General features: G+C 33.5%; 4 protein-coding genes across 10 annotated transcripts in view; 3 read left to right on the top strand and 1 right to left on the bottom strand.

The window, feature by feature from the left end:
- The window catches only part of LOC144841140 (uncharacterized), an 88,694-nt gene extending 87,365 nt beyond the window's left edge, over nucleotides 1-1,329 (bottom strand). For all 5 annotated transcript variants that reach the window (XR_013611992.1, XM_078697347.1, XM_078697343.1 and 2 more), the window contains exons 1-4: nucleotides 1,223-1,329; nucleotides 759-825; nucleotides 467-506; nucleotides 122-260 (exon numbers count right to left, since the gene is read on the bottom strand). Coding sequence is in view for 4 of the 5 variants with exons in the window: in XM_078697347.1 (XP_078553473.1) it covers nucleotides 122-260; nucleotides 467-506; nucleotides 759-825; nucleotides 1,223-1,324 (348 nt within the window). In the remaining variant the exon portion in view is untranslated. The remainder of the gene's footprint in view (nucleotides 1-121; nucleotides 261-466; nucleotides 507-758; nucleotides 826-1,222) is intronic.
- An 84-nt stretch (nucleotides 1,330-1,413) lies between these two features.
- Nucleotides 1,414-5,785, top strand: LOC144841155 (ankyrin repeat domain-containing protein 40-like). 3 transcript variants are annotated; one of them, XM_078697374.1, is made up of 5 exons: nucleotides 1,414-1,533; nucleotides 1,829-1,993; nucleotides 2,326-2,474; nucleotides 3,342-3,503; nucleotides 3,909-5,785. In XM_078697374.1, exons 2-5 carry the CDS (start codon nucleotides 1,863-1,865, stop codon nucleotides 4,193-4,195), a joined length of 729 nt encoding a protein of 242 aa, XP_078553500.1. In that variant the 5' UTR covers nucleotides 1,414-1,533; nucleotides 1,829-1,862; the 3' UTR covers nucleotides 4,196-5,785. The 3 variants fall into 3 exon arrangements, with proteins under 3 accessions (XP_078553500.1, XP_078553502.1, XP_078553501.1); XM_078697376.1 differs by having other exon boundaries at nucleotides 1,439-1,471; XM_078697375.1 differs by having other exon boundaries at nucleotides 1,472-1,509; nucleotides 1,806-1,993.
- A 353-nt stretch (nucleotides 5,786-6,138) lies between these two features.
- Nucleotides 6,139-11,482, top strand: LOC144839996 (uncharacterized). The gene is made up of 7 exons (XM_078695608.1): nucleotides 6,139-6,159; nucleotides 6,821-7,075; nucleotides 7,751-7,909; nucleotides 8,493-8,672; nucleotides 8,943-9,320; nucleotides 9,409-9,519; nucleotides 10,023-11,482. Exons 2-7 carry the CDS (start codon nucleotides 6,835-6,837, stop codon nucleotides 10,157-10,159), a joined length of 1,206 nt encoding a protein of 401 aa, XP_078551734.1. The 5' UTR covers nucleotides 6,139-6,159; nucleotides 6,821-6,834; the 3' UTR covers nucleotides 10,160-11,482.
- Nucleotides 11,483-11,706: 224 nt separating this feature from the next.
- LOC144841152 (Golgi to ER traffic protein 4 homolog) lies at nucleotides 11,707-17,808 on the top strand. Its single transcript, XM_078697368.1, has 8 exons — nucleotides 11,707-11,851; nucleotides 12,438-12,516; nucleotides 12,724-12,805; nucleotides 13,068-13,223; nucleotides 13,704-13,842; nucleotides 14,318-14,458; nucleotides 15,051-15,199; nucleotides 15,591-17,808. The coding sequence occupies exons 1-8, from the start codon at nucleotides 11,733-11,735 to the stop codon at nucleotides 15,698-15,700; spliced, it is 975 nt and encodes a 324-aa protein (XP_078553494.1). The 5' UTR covers nucleotides 11,707-11,732; the 3' UTR covers nucleotides 15,701-17,808.
- The last annotated feature ends 249 nt before the right edge of the window (nucleotides 17,809-18,057 follow it).

Below are 18,057 nucleotides of genomic sequence, written 5' to 3'. Positions count from 1 at the left end.
ATCATTCATTAATTATACAGTAAAACCTCTATTAAGGGGACATATTCAAACGCAAAGTGCCCCCTGAATACATGTTTGTTGTAGTGTTACAGAACTGGTAAATTTCAATCAAAATACATACTGAATTGGATGTGTTGTTTAGAGCCAGTCTAGAGTGCCCTCTACGGATGCGTCGTTCAACGTCTTGCATGACCTGTTCTAGGCAACTCAGAAACGCATCCTCGTATCCCATTTTTTTAAATCTTGAACTCTCACGATATCTATATAAAGAAAATAAGTGGTTATTATAAGGAATATTTGATTGCTTTGGAATTTGGAGTTAGTTCCAAAGCTATCACAATAATTAGTTTGGGAGCCTAAATATAATAATTTTTGTTTGAACTAAGATAAAGTAAAACTAAATATCTGGATTTTTGCATAACATAATTGTGTAAGATTCAATTGAGTAAACAAATAAAATACTTACGCTTTCCGCAATTCCTCATCATGAAGCTTAGTACATGGTCCTGCAAAAAAACATGAATCATTTAATTAGGAACAATGCAAACCTATATCTCCTTATTTTTTAGCTTTACCTTTTATTTAAGCAACGGTGAATTAAAGGCTCCGAACCTTATTATGCCAGGTAATGGCGAATAAAAAGTACTGTATAATATTAATAATTATGGTTTGTGATTATAATATCTTTAAATTAATAAACATTAAAATTACAGAAAAAGCTTGAATTATTTATTTGGAATAAAAATAAAATACTTTACCAAGATCTGATCGTGTGTTAATGAAAAGTTCATGAGGACAATACTGTACCAAAAAATGTTTACACACCTGAAAAAAAAGTTATTCCAATTTAATTTAATACACAGTAAGACTAAGAGTAACTAAATAAGTATTGTGGCTATTTTATTGCTCAATTTTAAGTATATTTGAGGCCTAGCTAGGCTAGATAGCGATATTTTAAACGCGCAATTTGAACGTGAATTTTCTTGCGCACTTCCACAGTCTATATGCCCAAAGGCTAGGTATTTTGTATGTAGGCCTAGACTAGCCTCTGACTTAGCCTACTAGCCTAGGCTAAAGTAGTTAGTTAGCTAGAGAGGCCTCCTCAGTCAGTCAGTGTGACTTGGTTTTGGATTGAGGTAGCAAAAACAAACGGGGTTTATAAGCTTAAAATACTACTTATTTAAAATTAAAAACACAGTATACGAACAAATAAATTACTTACATCGTCACTATCCCATCGTATATTTCTATTTGCGTCATCTGGGCGAAGATTTCGATTTCTGCCCATAAGCTCATCAAGCAAAGCAGCAGCGGCGTGCGCCATTTTTATTTGTCTTTACATCATGCAAAAACGTTTTTTGGGGGTAAGAAACTATAGAGGGCGCCATGCGATTATTTTTCTTGCTGCGCTCTAAAAACTTCTGGAAAAAACCATTTCAGGGAAAAAAAACATTGCACTCTAATTGCTTTTGTAGTTTTAATATTAGCTGCTACGATTATATAGAAAAACTACCAGAGGGCCTATTTATTTTAGTATGTATATTTTCAATTTTTAACTATAAATCGTGTGAAATGCTATGAATACGAGGTTAGAGCTAGGCCTCCTAGACGTCCTAGGCTAGGCACATCTACCTACTGTACATCAGGGCCCAGGCTGACCCTACATGCTGTGTGTGATGTACTGCACCAAGAATGGACAACTGGGTCTATGTGTGTCCAACCTTTTGGCGAAACGCATCTCTTTTTCCTCCCTTAAGATGATATAGGCCTAATGCTATCTATATTGTGCAATTTTCTAAAAATACAATGTTTTTTATTGTATTTTCAGGATTTTTTACTATTATTAAGTTTAACCTCTTTAAATGGAAAAAAGGCAACAATTACTTTTAGAAGAGAGGCTCAGAGAAGCTGCTTCACTCGGTGACAATGATGAAATAGTAAAGTTATTAAATTTAGGCGTTGAGATCAACAGCAGGAATCAAGTCAACGGGTGGTAAGTCATACAGACAGGGTCATACTAAACACTACTAGTAGTATATGCGCCTACTTCACTCCATAACTGAAATTAGCCCTCTGAGTAATCCCTTCTAGAAAAATAATGTGCTGTTTAGTAAGACCGATCATACACTCTACATACAGTGGCAGATCAAGGATTCTGAATTAGGGATGCTGAGTTTAATTTGATTTCCTATCTTTTTGCATTACAATTTCCGAAATTTAGCGGGGCCTGGGCTGGCTAAGCCTCCCATTGAATCGCTGACATGCTGCTATATATTTTTTAGGTGTCTTTTTTATGCTAAAAATTAATATATTTTTTTTTATTAGGTCGCCACTGCATTGGGCATGCAAGAGGGGTCAAATAAAATCAGTTGGCATACTGCTGGAAAGAGATGCAGATAAACGAATAGAAACTAATAGTGGAGAAACACCAGATCAGCTAACAACCAAAGCAGAAATACACCAAATGTTAGGAGGTAAGGACAATAGTATGCTGCAGTAGGACTGTAGTTGCTGCAGTAATTCTACTACGGCTACTGCAGATCTTTTGTTGTTTGTGGCACCAAATTGCAGAAGCAAAATAGACCATAAAGCCTATTTTTGTAAATGTAAATTCATGTTTCCAACCTCCAAATCCCAAATATGCAAGTGTATAAGCTGAACATGGAGGTATAAACATATTTGTATACCTCCATGAACTGATGCTTTTGATTTGTGTGAAAAAATTTGCCTACTTGAAAATAGGCTTTAAATAGTTCTGGGCATACTTTGTCAATATGGAAACAATAGAACATTAAATTGATTTTTTGAGAATATTTATTAGTTTCTTCTGTCAATTTCATTTAACCTACTAAATATTTTAATTGGTTTATATAATGACAGGTTTCATCTCTAACTAATTAAATTATTGATTTCTATACACTGTAGTAGATAGTTTTTCAAATTCGTAATTATCAAAAACTGATCGTGCACTTTTAATGACCTTCTATTCATAATGCAAAATATTATTACTGTACTTTTCTTGCTCACGATAATCAAATTACTCTCCATTAAAAATTTAGCTTTAAAAGGTATGCTGAACCATTGCCCCAAGTCTTCGTTTAATTATCTATTTATGTTGTTGTTATGCCTTTACGAGCACCACCAGTCAACATTTTGAGTCTGTAAACTAGATGATTCCAGCTCAAGTGTTATACGTATGAAATGCCATATGTGCCAAAACTTTTTATCAATATTAAGTCGAATTGCCATCTAAAACTTAGACTAGCTGAATCAGTAATGATATTATAGAGTAATAAATGTTCATTTTTATGATGTTTAGTGAATATTATATTTGTTTACAGTAACACCAGAATCCATAGCATCACCTACAACTTTACCAATCACCCCAAACTATTTACAACACTCTTTAGCAACGTATACCACGTACAATGGTGGTGAACAAAGGTCAGAGGTCAACCCACCAAGTCATCCATCGAAACCAATAGCAACAACAAACAATGATGGTGAGATTTGTACCATTTAATTGTGGGTTATTGTAAGGTCACCTGACATAAACTGAAAAAAATAAAAACTTTACAAAAAGCATAGCCAACACATAGAGGGTGCTACACTGTTTGTAAATTACATCCAAACATAGAGGGTGCTATAAAAATTCTCTGGCATCAGCATCTGTGTACAAAAGGTATGCCATTTCTAGGCACTTTCCAAAAATGACATAATTCATTGTGCAATTGTGGAAGATACGTCACCAACAAATTTTTCGGAGAGTAGTTGCACCTTTAGCAAAAGATCACTTGAAATATGAAACTAAACAGTTATTGGAAGACGTTTGATTGAACCAAGAATTATTCATTTTTAATCCAATCATAAATATATCATTAATAATACTATTTATTTTTTTAAACCAGAACTTGTATTAAAAGTGCGTGTGGCCAGTGCACTTGAGAGCGACTTTATCGAAGTAGAACTAGATCTAGCAAATCTAACGTTCCAAAACTTGATAGAAGTTTGTTGCCGAGAACTTTACATTAAACCGGAACTTTTGGTAAAGGTTCGAAAACTGCCAAATACAATTGTGCGGAAAGACAAAGATGTCCAAAGATTTGGCGACTTCCAGGAACTCGAGTTTGTCTTGCGGAAAACAACGGTGGACAATCATGCTGTTCCGTTTCAAAATCAAAGTATTTATTATTGATAATCTAGATTACCTTATTGCTGCAGTTATTGATTACTGCAGTAATGTAATTGGATTATTAGAATAACTGCTACATGTGATTGTTTGGAAGTGGGCACACACAAACCAAAATGTAAATAAAACAAGATGCATGTTGAACTACCACTATTTATTATAGTATTACAAAGTAGGAATAAATTTTAATCAGGTAATTGTGATAGCTTTAAGAGCTGTGTTTGTTATTTTTTACAAATGTAAGTTTTTATGATGTTTTCAATTAATACGAATTCTAGATACTGCATAATAGTAGAACTAAATGTATTTAAAAGTCTGTCTACACCAGGGAGTTGTAATTAATTACAACTCTTCGGTCTACACTATCAAACTAGTTTTGACCCAAAAAAAAGTGTTATGTTCCCAAATAAGGTAGTGATATGTCATCATATCCATATATGGACACATCAAATTTTGTTGTCACATAAAGTAATAGTGTAGACATAACTTAAGGTGAGGGGTTTTAGCTTGATGCTTGGCTACTACTCGGCCCCTGGTTCAAATCCTGTAAGATGCTAGTATTTTTTTTTAAATCCAAAAACAGGTGTACCAGTTAATGTAGAGCTTAGTGATAAAATTCACTAACAAATAATTTTTGACAATATCCCTGAAAATGAATAATGAATGACCACCAATATTATCATATTATAGGCTGAATACAACAGATATTTCTTCAGTTCCACAATTCTAGGTTCGAATCTTGTGGTAATTAAAGGACTTTAGCTACACTAATTTGTATTTCACAGAGTGATAATTTAAATAACATAAATTTAAATAGTTAGTCTGAAAGGAACTAACACTAATCTTCCAATGATTGTCTTAATTTTTCAAGTAACTATTCAGTTACATGCATCATTGTATATTCTCGCTGCATTTAATATATGCAAATGTTTGTTATTAATATTCATTGTATATGAAACTGTCTGGATTGTAGAGTTGATAATTAATGAATATTTATAGGATGGGCGTTAAATATGGTATTGATATGTAATGAGTGTAATTTCAATCAATATTACTTTTTATTTGGATAGAAATACATTTATTATCTTCCGAAAAATATTTGTTATAATTGGAAGAAATTTAGTCAATACAAACAGCTGACTATACTGTAGTAGTGTGATAGATTTGAACCAGGGTTATTTACTGTGTATTTATTTTTAAAATGTGACCCACCAGAGGACCAATTTTGAACGTATTTATTTTAATATTTTTTCAATTGCACGATTTGCACAAATACGCAAGAATGCTTTGTATTGTATGCTTTTGTGAACATAGCGAATTCACTGTATTTTGTTTATGAATAAATACGAAATATTTAGTCATTTAAAAAAAGGCTAAGTAGGCCCATGGAGGCCTACACAATTATATTAGGCCTGCTAAAATGCCAAACAATGAAAATCAGCACTTTTGTTTAATATAATAATATATTATACAGAAATTTTAAAGCGTTTTAAATTTAAAAGCGTTTTTCAAACAATATTAAAGGCACAGTTGAACACAATTTTGTAAACAAACTGATTTCAAATATCATTTACCAGTATATACAAAGGCGTCATTTTATATGAGAAAACATTTTTTTGTTACGGAAGGGATTAACTTTATTAAAACTACAAAATAACCTATTCAAAGTCTGATTTAATTAATCTTCATTTTTCCTGTTTTTTTATGGGAAAATACATCTTTAAAAATAACTTAAATGTCCAGGCTAAGCTCTACATCGGTGATCGATCAAGCCCAAATATGGGGAGGCCTACATTTTCACCTTGTTGCTAAACAAACAAAAAGAGACTTGTTGGAAATTCCCGCGAGCCGACCGGGAAATTTTAAGTTTATTTTTAATTATTGTCTAATCAGTCGTATCGTGACAATGACAAATCATATTCATTATTGTCATTATACCAGACGGTTGTGTCGTTGACAGAAGCATTAAGGTAGGCCTAAACCTATATTAAATCTCGGTTGGGTAAATTTTTCATTTTCATAGTTTTCCCATCAGACAGTCCGCCGCTCACTCTCGTTTTTTCTATTAATTCCATTCATGACATGATCGGCCGGCCGTTTTGTTTATGAGTTCTAATAAGCACATAGGACCATGCACTCTATATAACATCCTTCATCATACAGAGAGTTAGACCTACCACAATTGTAGTTATTATATTCAACTCTGCGTTAAGTTTAAATGTAACATTTATTTGATTAAAACATCCTAAGTAAAAGTCTAGAGTGAGTAGGCCTAGGCCAGCTACATGCTTCTTATAGGCTGCTGAATTTTTAACACCGGAAATATAATATATATATACCGATATACATGATTTTCATATAGGCTGCTAGGATTTTACAAAAGTCTATTTTTACAACCGGAAATATATATATAGGCCTATAATAGGCCTATTTATAGAAACGGGCGGTGTAAGCTTAATAATATGTATCAAAGGTCCCTGTATGGAAATATGAATTTGGGAATTTACGGTATAAGTTAAAATAATAATTGTTAACGATGGTATACGTGCCTTCACACTTGGTGAATTACAACAATGGGGCTAACCGCTTCTGCTAAAACTTGCTATATTTTCTTGAACATTATAATAATAGGCGCTCAAGTGAAGATGAATAGTCTTAGTAGACAAAATTCCAGGACCATAATACTGTACCTAGGACTAGGAATATTAGCTATACACCTTCAAAGTTCGGCGGCAACAAACAGTACAAAGACACAGTGGAATGGAGGATGTCCAGACAGATGTAAAGAAAACCCAAGCAAATATTGTGAGGAAATCACTAAGGCATGTAGGACCTGTTCGTGCACTCATGGGCCAGATGGAAAAGAATGTCGTTCGAAGTGCCAAGGTATGTACTTGTTGGTCGAACCAGGAACTCTTCCCTGGTCAAACAGTAATAATAGCATAAATGATTTGATTTATTTGTAAGCTTTTCCTAAACAAAAATGATTACAATTACATTGAACAGAAACACAAATTAAATCTGTAAAATTAAATAGCAACTCGATCATTATTCGTTGATTCTGTTCACGTATTAATTCCCTATTTATTTATTCCTCCATGATATAATTCACATGTAATTGTTGACATGGCTTTTTTTATTCTCTTAGTGGGTGTGTCCCACATTTATTCTCATATGAAAAAACTATACAGACTAAATAAAATAGGGTTAGTACACACTATCCGTGTCTAACTAATATCTCTTCCATTACATTCACTTTCTCTTTTAATTTTTAATTCTTGCATTCATAAAAGATATGTTTATTTCTTTTCTATATATATCTATCGGGGTTTTTTTTCTTACAGTATTTGTATGCACATTTTCTCTATACTTCAACAGCATAGAATTTGTTTTATATTAATTAGTTTTTTCTATAGCATATTAACATTATATATATATAAACACAATCTAGTTAATAATATTCACAATTCTCTCTTACCCTATTTTAACCATATAATTTTCCTTTCAATCAAGTTGACATTGTTTTTACTAATTAATATTGTTGTTATGATTCCAAATTAGAATATCTCCCAGAATCGCGACAGAACGCTTGGGAAGGTTGTATTGATAACTGTCAGCAAGATGTATCCTACTTCTGTGATGAAGGCAGCAGAACATGTATGGAGTGCCAAGATCTTTGTGACAACGAATCACAAGAAAAATGCCTTCAGAACTGTCCAGGTATGTTTATTGTATGACGCAGCTTTTGTTTAAATGTGCCTATCTTTTTCTCACATTTGTACTTTGAACCGACTGTTTATTGTATTGACAAAAGAGACCTATGATATTTTTTACGGAAAGTACGGAAAGTTGACAAATATGATAGTTACCCTGTATATATCATTATTTACTGTCCTCTATAAATAATAAAATCATTTTTAAAATCTCATTTTGTTGGAGTGACGTCTGAACTGAACAATTGTTATCAATAATTCAATGGCGTGCCAAGAAAATCCTTTTATTACTGTTTACTGCTCATGTAATGACACATACTTAGCATCGTTGTTTGAACGAGGGCGTCAAAGTCCCAATTGTTTTCAGATAATATTGTTACTGTCAGTTGAATAAAGCTCTGTCTACACTACCAAACTAGCTTGACAAAAAAGTTTGATGTGCCCAAATATGGTAGTGATACCCATATATGGGCACATCACATTTGTTGTCACATAATAATAATAATTGAGTGTAGACAGGGCTTTAGAAATTACTACAGTACCCATATATTCTTTTGTTCTATACTATACAATCATATTTTTTATTCCAGCTTATCTGAGCAAACAAAACCCTGTAGTGACAAACAGCTGGGAGGGTTGTTACGAAAACTGCCAATATGACATTTCGTATTTCTGCGAGGCAGGCAGTGGAACCTGTATGGAATGTTATGATCTTTGTGACACAAAAGCAAGTCATTACAATGAGCAGAATTGTCTTACAAAGTGCCCTGGTAAATATATTTATACATACACATTTGTTTAAAAAGTTATCTTCCCCGTCCCCGTGAGCACTTCGTTTGTCCAGTTAAACATCTAAACTCGAAAGTTTAGACACATTGAAATCTTTGGCACTTGAAAAACAAACGTCCGAGCGGCGTTTAAACGTCAAGTAATGGTGGCATCGGGACGTATAAGCTTAAGTGCGTCAACTTTATTTTATCGCGGTGGTATAAAAAATACTGTTAATTTAACATACACCTATAATCATGTTCTGTCTATAGGTTATATGACGACGTTTATAACTACTGCCCGTCCAACTCCAAGTAGGATAATAGTAACTCCAAGTATACCTGCTACGGGACCTGCTATTGAGCCGGTGACAACACAGCCCCCAATACCAATGAGTGATTATACAACACCAGTAACCAAGTACTCACCAAGTGCAGACACGGAGAGCAGAAGTTCTTACACAATGCCGGTTATTATAGGAGGAGTCATTGGCGCGTTAATCTTGGTTTTTGCTATAGTTAGCTGTTCTCTGTTTAAAAAATCGAGATATAAACAAGACGCAAAGAAAGACCTTGGGAACGTAGAAAATGGAAATAAAGAGAAGCATCGCGTAAATCAACCTCTTATAGAGGGGAATGGTCCTTGTGCCCGTAAGTATCCAAGTATAGGCCTACACATTCAGCACAATTTATATTACTGTTGGGGCGGTATTATCCTGAATCTGATTTTGTTTTCTAGCTCAGCCGGTAGAAAATGATGAACCATCTTCACTTCAAGCAAATGGAAATGTCGAGCAACAGAATCATGAAAATAAACCTCTTGTGGTGGAGGAGGAGAATATTTTCCATGGTAAGTTTCCACAGTAGTGCCAGCAGAGGTTGTGTGTTTATTTGGTTCACTATTATTATGACGTTCCTAAACAGAATTGTGCCAGACATTGTGTGTGATTGAAATACAAATTGCACTCGTGCCTATCCACTATTTCTAACGCCAATGCGGTAGAAAATAAAGTGTTTTACGAACATCCGACATATATGAAAGATTTCCATTAGTCAGCAGAAAATACCAACAGTTTGTATTACGAGCATAAAAAAAATCATAAAATATACGTTATATAGAGACCTATACTTTTTAGTAGATTGATTGCATGTGAAATCGGCGCGCCTAGGCCTATACAAAAAAAAGAATATCAGGATAACCATTGGAAATAAGTCGGTCTCTTAAATAATAATATAATTATTATATTAACCCATCGCACTGACGACAGAAAAATAATGATTCTCCTGAATGTGCAGCTCATTTTAAAGTAGATTTGGATTTTCCATGAATATTATGTATCTTTTGTTTTATAGCCCAACAAGTGGATGCAGATGACCCATCTTCACTTGCTGTTAATGGTAAATCCTACCATTCAAATGCATGCATTAGTAGTAGTAGTATGGAGATGACAGAAAACACCACCCATTCCATGATGATGCATTCTGGTTAATATTACAAGAGGCTTTGGTTAAAACAACTCAATTTGATTGTGATTACAACGCCATCATTCGTTATTAATGTAAATAGTTGGGGTGGCGGGGGCGGGGGAGTAGGGTTACAGAAAAAAGTCGAATACATTTTTAGTTATATAATTATTTATTGCTAACTTGCAAAAAATAATACAACTATCGTACTATTATTTATTGAGCTCCACACTCCATATATATGAAATAGGCATGACTTGTGTTAAGAATGTACATGTTTATACATTATAAAGTGTTTGTGTAAGGGGAATGATTTAGTAATGGTATAATTCTCTATCTGAGAGGACAGAGAATACAAAACGTTCTAACATATATCTACAGGCTGTGAATTACCGAATTGTAAATAATTCATGTTCACAACCTTAATATACACGAAAACGTTATACGCGTTGTATTTCATTTTTTTTAAAACTTTGTTTTTCACTTTTTTAAACAAAAATGTATTCCTGTATCATCGCGACAATTATTATTTATCAAATGTCCATTCGGTAGCATTTATTATGTTAGACCAATAAAATGTACCTTCTTGTTAACGGAGGAGCAACGTATTTACAGTGTTTTCAATCACGTGGCTCTTAATTAGCCTCGAATAATGTATTATTAATAATATTCTTTATTAATAATATTATTCTTTAACAATAATAACATTCCTTAAAGATATATTGTCTGTCACCCTAAAAAAATATTGTTTTGCCATTTCTACGCCGTTTTAAGTATCACATAATAGTTATTCACTTTGACGAACAACTGGATCGAAAAAAAATCCCTGAAAAAATGTATTTTAAAGCAAAATATACCTAAATTGTCTGTCAGACAACGGTTTTTGTTTGAAACTGTTTTGTCTTTTTATAAGTGATTATTTTCGTTGATTTTTTTTAATAACTTTATTTAAACTGTAAAATGGCCTATTCAAAATCTGATTTTATTAATCCTTATTTTTCATGTTTTTGGGGGACAATACATCTTTAATAATCACCGATCGGTGAACATTTTTCACTTTTGTTTGCAATTTAAATGTATCATGATTTGACTTGAGGATGAATTTATAATAAGCTTCAACACTTATCACCTTGATTGTATTGCCTTGATTCTCGAACATTCCATCCTTTTAATGTATTCAAAGAGCAATATCATATGCAATAAAAATACTGTAGTACATATTAAAATATCAAGTAGACGACGATGGGCTGATTTTGTAAATAAAATAATGCAATTTTTTAATCCGGCAATAATATAGGCCTAATGCACTCACTGCAATTACGTATGTATATTGTACTTTAATCCTTAATTCGTTATGTTTCGACCTACCTGTATGTAAATAAACAAATATAGCCTGTTATACGGCATTAGTTATTTTGGGTTTTTTTTAGTAGAACCTACAATTACATTATTAGTATCATTCGAAAACGGTGCTTGACAATGACGCTGGGGGGGGGGGGGGGATCGTCATTCATCACAGTGTAGTAGAAGATTGCGATGTAGACGACGGGAACCAGTGAAGAATTAGAGGGGGTGTTTCCCTTGTTTTTTAAAATAAATATGGCGACCAAACGTCGTAATGGTGGTGGTGTTGATAGAGTTTCGAAAAAACTAGAAGCTAGCGTTGAACGAGGAGATTACTATGAAGCTCATCAAATGTATAAAACATTGTATTTCAGGTTCGTAATATCTTTGAAATGTATAGATAGTTAAAGCCTGTAATCGGTTGAAAAAGATACTCAAAGCTTGGCCTAGAGGCTAGGCCGTAGCCTAGGCCCGCTCTCTCTTGGACTGTTTTGTTTGGTTATGGATGTCTAGCTAGCGAACCAGGTAGACTAGCCGCGGCCGGGAGACGGGGCCAGTCCCGACTGATCTGGAATTTGAGCTCAAGTTTTCTAGACTAGCCTAGTAAGTAGTAGGCTACTTATATTAGGCCTAGGGCGGTCTACTCATTGACATCCATCATATTGGCAATTGGATTGCATTTTTTTTTAATCCACAAAAATAAATAAAAAATTGCAGTAAAAATTAAACAAAAGTATTAGCCTACCTAGGCATAGACTAGGCCTAACCTAGTTTAGGCAGGGAGTCTATAGTATACTCTTAGTTAGTAGGCGTAGCCTACTTACTACTAGTTCTAGTCAGGCCAGGGGGTAACTGTGCTAGCCTAGGCCTATACCTACCTAATACCAGGCTCATTTCTTAGACTCTAGGCTTAGTCCAAAACTAGTTAGTTATAATAATAATCACAATTTCTCCACCTAGATTGATGAATCAAAACAAGCATGCTGAAGCAATACAACTAATTTATGCTGGCGCAACTCTTCTTCTTGAACACAATCAGGTACAGTTTTTTAGCTTATTAATTACTGTAGGTTGAATCTGTGCAATTATCATTATGGCTATATATACTATTCAAACAGTTGGTTGGCTGTAACAATTAATTCATTCATTATTGTATGACAGTAGAATTGGCCTGTTGGGTACAATATAATATTTTGTAGTTTTGGTTTAGATTGTGTTTTTAATAATGGTTCTTTTTCTTATATAGCATGTAAGTGGAGCAGATTTATGTATGCTACTAGTTGAAGCTTTTGAAGCATCTGGAGCACCAGTCAACTCAGCTAACATAGGTAACAGTAAATCAATGTATCTACCATTAGCCCATCAGCTAACATAGGTAACAAAATGCTTAATGTACCATCTCATGTAAAATCCACTCCAGACATCCAATCTAACCTTATCTGGTTGGCAATCAAAGAAACATAATTTGTAAATTTTAAAAAAATCTGGCATATACACTGTACTAAATACCATTACTGTTGCTTCAGTATATTAATATATGATTAAAATACATCTTAACATACTACAGTTTAAAACTTTTATTCACTACAGCCAAAGTAACTGAACTATACAAGCAAGTGAGGTCAGATGTACCGGAACGAGAACTTTTTCTAAATGCTGCCCTCAAATGGTCGGCAAAGGGTAACCCAAAGAAAGGCTGTAGTCACCCAGATCTACATCAACAGGTTGCCCTTATATTCTGGAATGGTAAGTCTAGCCTGAGATGGCTTACAATAAAGGTCTTTAACTAAGCCTCTGGGTTGAAGAATATAAGGTATAAAGCATTATTTCATTTTTCATTCAATCTTTTATTTCGGAAATCTCTGATCCATAAAAAGTAAAATTTAAAAAAAAAGAAATTAAAAAAAAGAAAACTGTATTAATTACTACTACTCACCTCAGGATGGCATTCCACCTGGAGAGCATCTTTGACTTTTATACGACGTTGCCTATAATTGTTGAGACTAAAACATTTTCACTTGAATTAAGTCTACACATCAGGCCATATATAGATTTTCTTAAAAATTCATAAAAAGAAGAATTCTAAAACATGAGGCTGGCACTACAACGTCAAGGCCTTTGTAATACCATTCTTAACCCATTATTGTGTTGATATATATGTACTGTATGTTAGGTGTAGCTACTCTGAATGCACTGTTCACATAAAAATGACACTTTTTATTACAGAGAAATCCTATGCCTTATCCCGTTACCATTTTGTTCATTCCATGGATGGTAAGCAATGTGCCTCAATGCTAGTTGAGTTTCATACAACTCAGGGCTACCCAAGTGAAGTAGATATGTTTATTACACAAGCTGTATTTCAGTAAGTATTTTATGGCCTTAATACCGTGAGTAAGAATGCCTTTCGCATATACACTGATTACAAATTTGAGTAACATTCCAAATTCACATTTTTTCTGTCAATTTCTTGTATGAAGCTGATATACTGGTTCTGATTGGCCATCATGAGAAAAATCCAATTACTATGACAGTGGCGTAATGGCTATGAGCGCTCACTAGCTAAACCCAGGGCCCCTGAGCTGTGCCAAAAGGAAAAATCAGGCATTCAAACAATGTCATAAAAGCTAAAAACGCCCAAGGCCTCCAGTGTTGGATGGCCACTTAGGGCTTCTAAATCAGGGGTCTCAGGAATCTGCGTTACGCCACTAAGTATGAATGACAGAGTTCAAATTTTAAACAGGCGCTGATGATTTGTAAGCAATATTTAGAAATGTACGGTGTTATGTTAATTTCTATTTAAAATGCTGTATTATGAAAACATTTTTTTTGTTTTTCAGGCTACTGTGTCGCAAAAATACAACAACTGCGAATGAAACATTTCAGGTTTACACAGAGAATCACCCCAACATTGAGAAAGGTCCACCCTTCATTTTACCCCTTCTCAATTTTCTTTGGTTTTTACTGTTAGCAATTGACAGGTACTTTTGAATTATAATTTATTTGATAATAAAAATAAACAAGAAACAAACAAATTTGATTAATTTCATTAATAAAACTACAGTTAGTGTGTTAATAAACCTTTTCCATTTGTACCAAATTCTCAAGGAAAAGGCCAATTTACACAGACAAAGGGTAATGGTAAGTAGAAAACCACATAGAATATGTATCTATCCTGAGCGGAAACCGCTCGTCCACTCCGCGTTGTGTGTAAATGGTCATAAGAAGGTTCAAATCTCGCCAGAGACATTTTTTCATTCAACTAAAAATATGGAACTATGCTCGACGCGATTCTAAGGTCATGTTCCGAATATGAGCACTGTTTTTATAATTAGACAGTATGATTAACATATATTCTATATTTATATTACCATTACCGCTCGTCTGTGTAAATTGGCCTTAAGAAAAGAAAAACCAACTGAACCTGAACAAGCAAAGATCTAAAGCAAAAAGTACAACAGCCAGATAGCAATATTTTAAACCAATTTATTCCAATTGCAATGCACAATAGATTATTACATACATAAAATTTATACTTCATATAATAGCTAACAATTATTCTTTGTATTACAGTGGAAAATTAGTTATGTTCACTGTTCTTTGTGAGAAATACAAACCTTCATTGCAAAAGGACCCTACATACAATAGTTACCTAGACAAGATCGGACAAATATTCTTCGGTCTACCACCACCAAAGCCAAGCGGGCCAGAGGGTATAATTGGTAAGTTATAGTGTAGTATGATTAGTAGTACATTATGACATCACAAACCTGACCTAATTTTATGTTGACATGATTCAGATTCGATTTATTAGGTCATTCATACATAGTATAATGATAATTGTTTTCTTGGCAGAAAAACACAAGCAAAAACAATACAGACATAATATTTACATTCATGATCAACTTGGAACTAACAACAACAACTGAGCAAGCAATATAAAGTACAACAGACCTAATGACCTATCTTTGAAACTCATTGATGTGGTAGAATATATAATAACGTGATGATTTTGTTATTTTTAATGATTTTCAAATAAAACGTGTTGACATTTTGAAAGGTGCGTTTTCTGTTATAATACAATAAAGGTAAAACTCTATAATTATCTTACAGGCAACCTCGTTCAGTCACTCTTTGCAGCTGATATAGATGACAGTGATGAAGATGAAGCCATCGCAGCTAAAAAGCCTGAGGCAGAGCTTTGCGGTTTAGACCTCGATTAATGGCGTGTATCAGTCGCTGCACTGTAATGTACAATCAACCAAGCTTTCATATATTGATTTTTTTTCATTCTTCGTTTAAAAACTATTTTCTACTGAATTTATTTGTATTACACAACACTCGGACTGTGTTTTTTAAAAGAAATATTTATACGTTTATTGTATGTCTTAGGTGATATTAAAGATGTATTGTCCCCCACAAACATGAAAAATTAAGATTAATTAAATCAGACTTTGAATAGGTTATTTTGTAGTTTTAATAGAGTAAATCTCTTCCATAGGAAAAAAAAACGGGAAAAAGAATGTTTTCACTTATAAAATGACAAAATAAATGGTGAAATTCAACAAAAAAACCCATTGGCTGGCAGCCAAATTGGCTATTTTTTGCTTTAAATTATATTTTTTTAGGTAAATAATGTTTTTTTCAATATTTGGTCAAAGCGGATAACTATTATGTGACATTCAAATGGCATATTCAACAACAAAAATTGTAAGAATTATTTTTTCAGGGGGATAATACATCTTTAAAACAAATAGTGGAGTAGTAAAACCAATACTCAAAAACCTGTCCCCTTAACAGGGTTAATGTGTCCCCTGAATATTGGCTTTTGTAGTGTTAAAACACCCTCATATACCCTCTCATTCGTCTAGCGTGTTCCCTCAATAAAGGTATCAATTATACAATTATCAGTAAGGGATTAAATACTATAGTTACATGGGTTTTTTTGATATATTCTTTTTCCTGAAAAAACGTATGATCGCATACAATTAATTAATTTATCTTACCTACATTTATTCTATTTAAAAGAATATTTAATTTTTTTCAATTTACTGTAATAGATTAAAAGAGTCATAATTTATAATGTTTACTATATTATACTAGATTCCTGATGTGTTAGTTCATGTTTAATAGAAAGAAATTAAATTAAATAAAAGCTTTACTACATTAGATAAATAATTTTTTTTTTTGTCAAAATTTAGGACTATTTTGGTTCAAATCTATAGCATATTGAACATAAATAAAGCTCTGTCTACACTCTCAAACTAGTTTGACAAAAAAAAGTAGTAGTAGTAGTGATGTGCCCAAATATGGTACTAATATGACATCATCAATACCATATATGGGCAAATCACAGTTTTGTTTGTCACATTTGATAGCGTAGACAAAGCTTTAGAGTTGTGAAATCAGTATCTAATAAAATGTTAATGCTGGGGGAATATTTTCGCCAGCACAAACCCACCTTATACGAACTATGCTTTTCAATTAAAGAGTTGGAAGCTTACATTCTCTGTGTGAAAAAAAACCCCTAAAGCTCTATCTACACTATCAAGCTTTATGTGACAAAAATTGTGATGTGCCCATATATGCATATTATTACTACCATATTTGGGCATATCACACTTCTGGTCAAACTCGTTTGATAGTGTGTAGACAGAGCTTTACTCCAAATTCAGATCAGCATTTATGGCTAACCACAATAAAAGTGTTCCTCTCCGATTCTGTCAATCTATCAGAGATCATACAATTTCTGTCTTTTCCTGTCAATCAATCTACGGTGACCTTGATGTTACACTGATTTATTAAGTGGTATTTACCTTTCAATTAAATCATTTTGTATTGAATGTTCTATCTTTAACGTAATCAATTCTCATCGGTGTAGGGTTTCTTGTTTTGTATATTGCATTAATAGCTACCAGTCGGTCGGTATGTTTGCTTTAGGAGGCCTACTCATTAGTTTCTACGGAGGCATAAAGTGGCCGGATTTGTTGTAAAGCTTGGTTCCCACTAGGACGTAAACGCAACGCAAGCTTGTTGACCAATGACAAGCGACAGTTCAAATAATTCATCGCTTGTGATTGGTCAACTACGTTACGTTGCGTTATGTCCTTGTGTTGCGTCTCTAGTGAGAACCAAGCATTGCTACAGAGTGCGTAGGCCTATAATGTGCGTTAACTTGTCTGCAGTCTCTTTTGTAGAAACATTGGCAAAGGTTGCAGGCATAGGCCTATTTATCGTGGAATATGTGTAGCTCATGGAATACATCATCATCATTCCATATTTAATTAAGTCTGAAACATTTTTTTGATAATAAATTACTTGCGATATTTCACTTTGAGCTTCCGTAAATGTGTAGTTAATTTTCTCTAACGTAGTTACAGATGATAATGTATGAAATTTAATACACTCCTGATCGATATTAGTTGCAATATAAATATAATGCACATTTAACTTAATCATGCTTTTAATATGAACACCTTTCTATTAGGCCAATAATGCAAAAGGACCTTCGTGCCTGACATAAAGTGACGGCACAGATGTGTTCTCATTATCACAGCTTGGTCTCCCATTTCGACGCAAG

This window comes from Antedon bifida, chromosome 4, assembly GCF_963402885.1.
Source record: "Antedon bifida chromosome 4, ecAntBifi1.1, whole genome shotgun sequence".
NCBI classification, from domain to species: Eukaryota; Metazoa; Echinodermata; class Crinoidea; order Comatulida; family Antedonidae; genus Antedon; species Antedon bifida.
The sequence above is the reverse complement of the archived record's forward strand: the minus strand, read 5'-3'. Positions and strand labels throughout refer to the sequence as shown.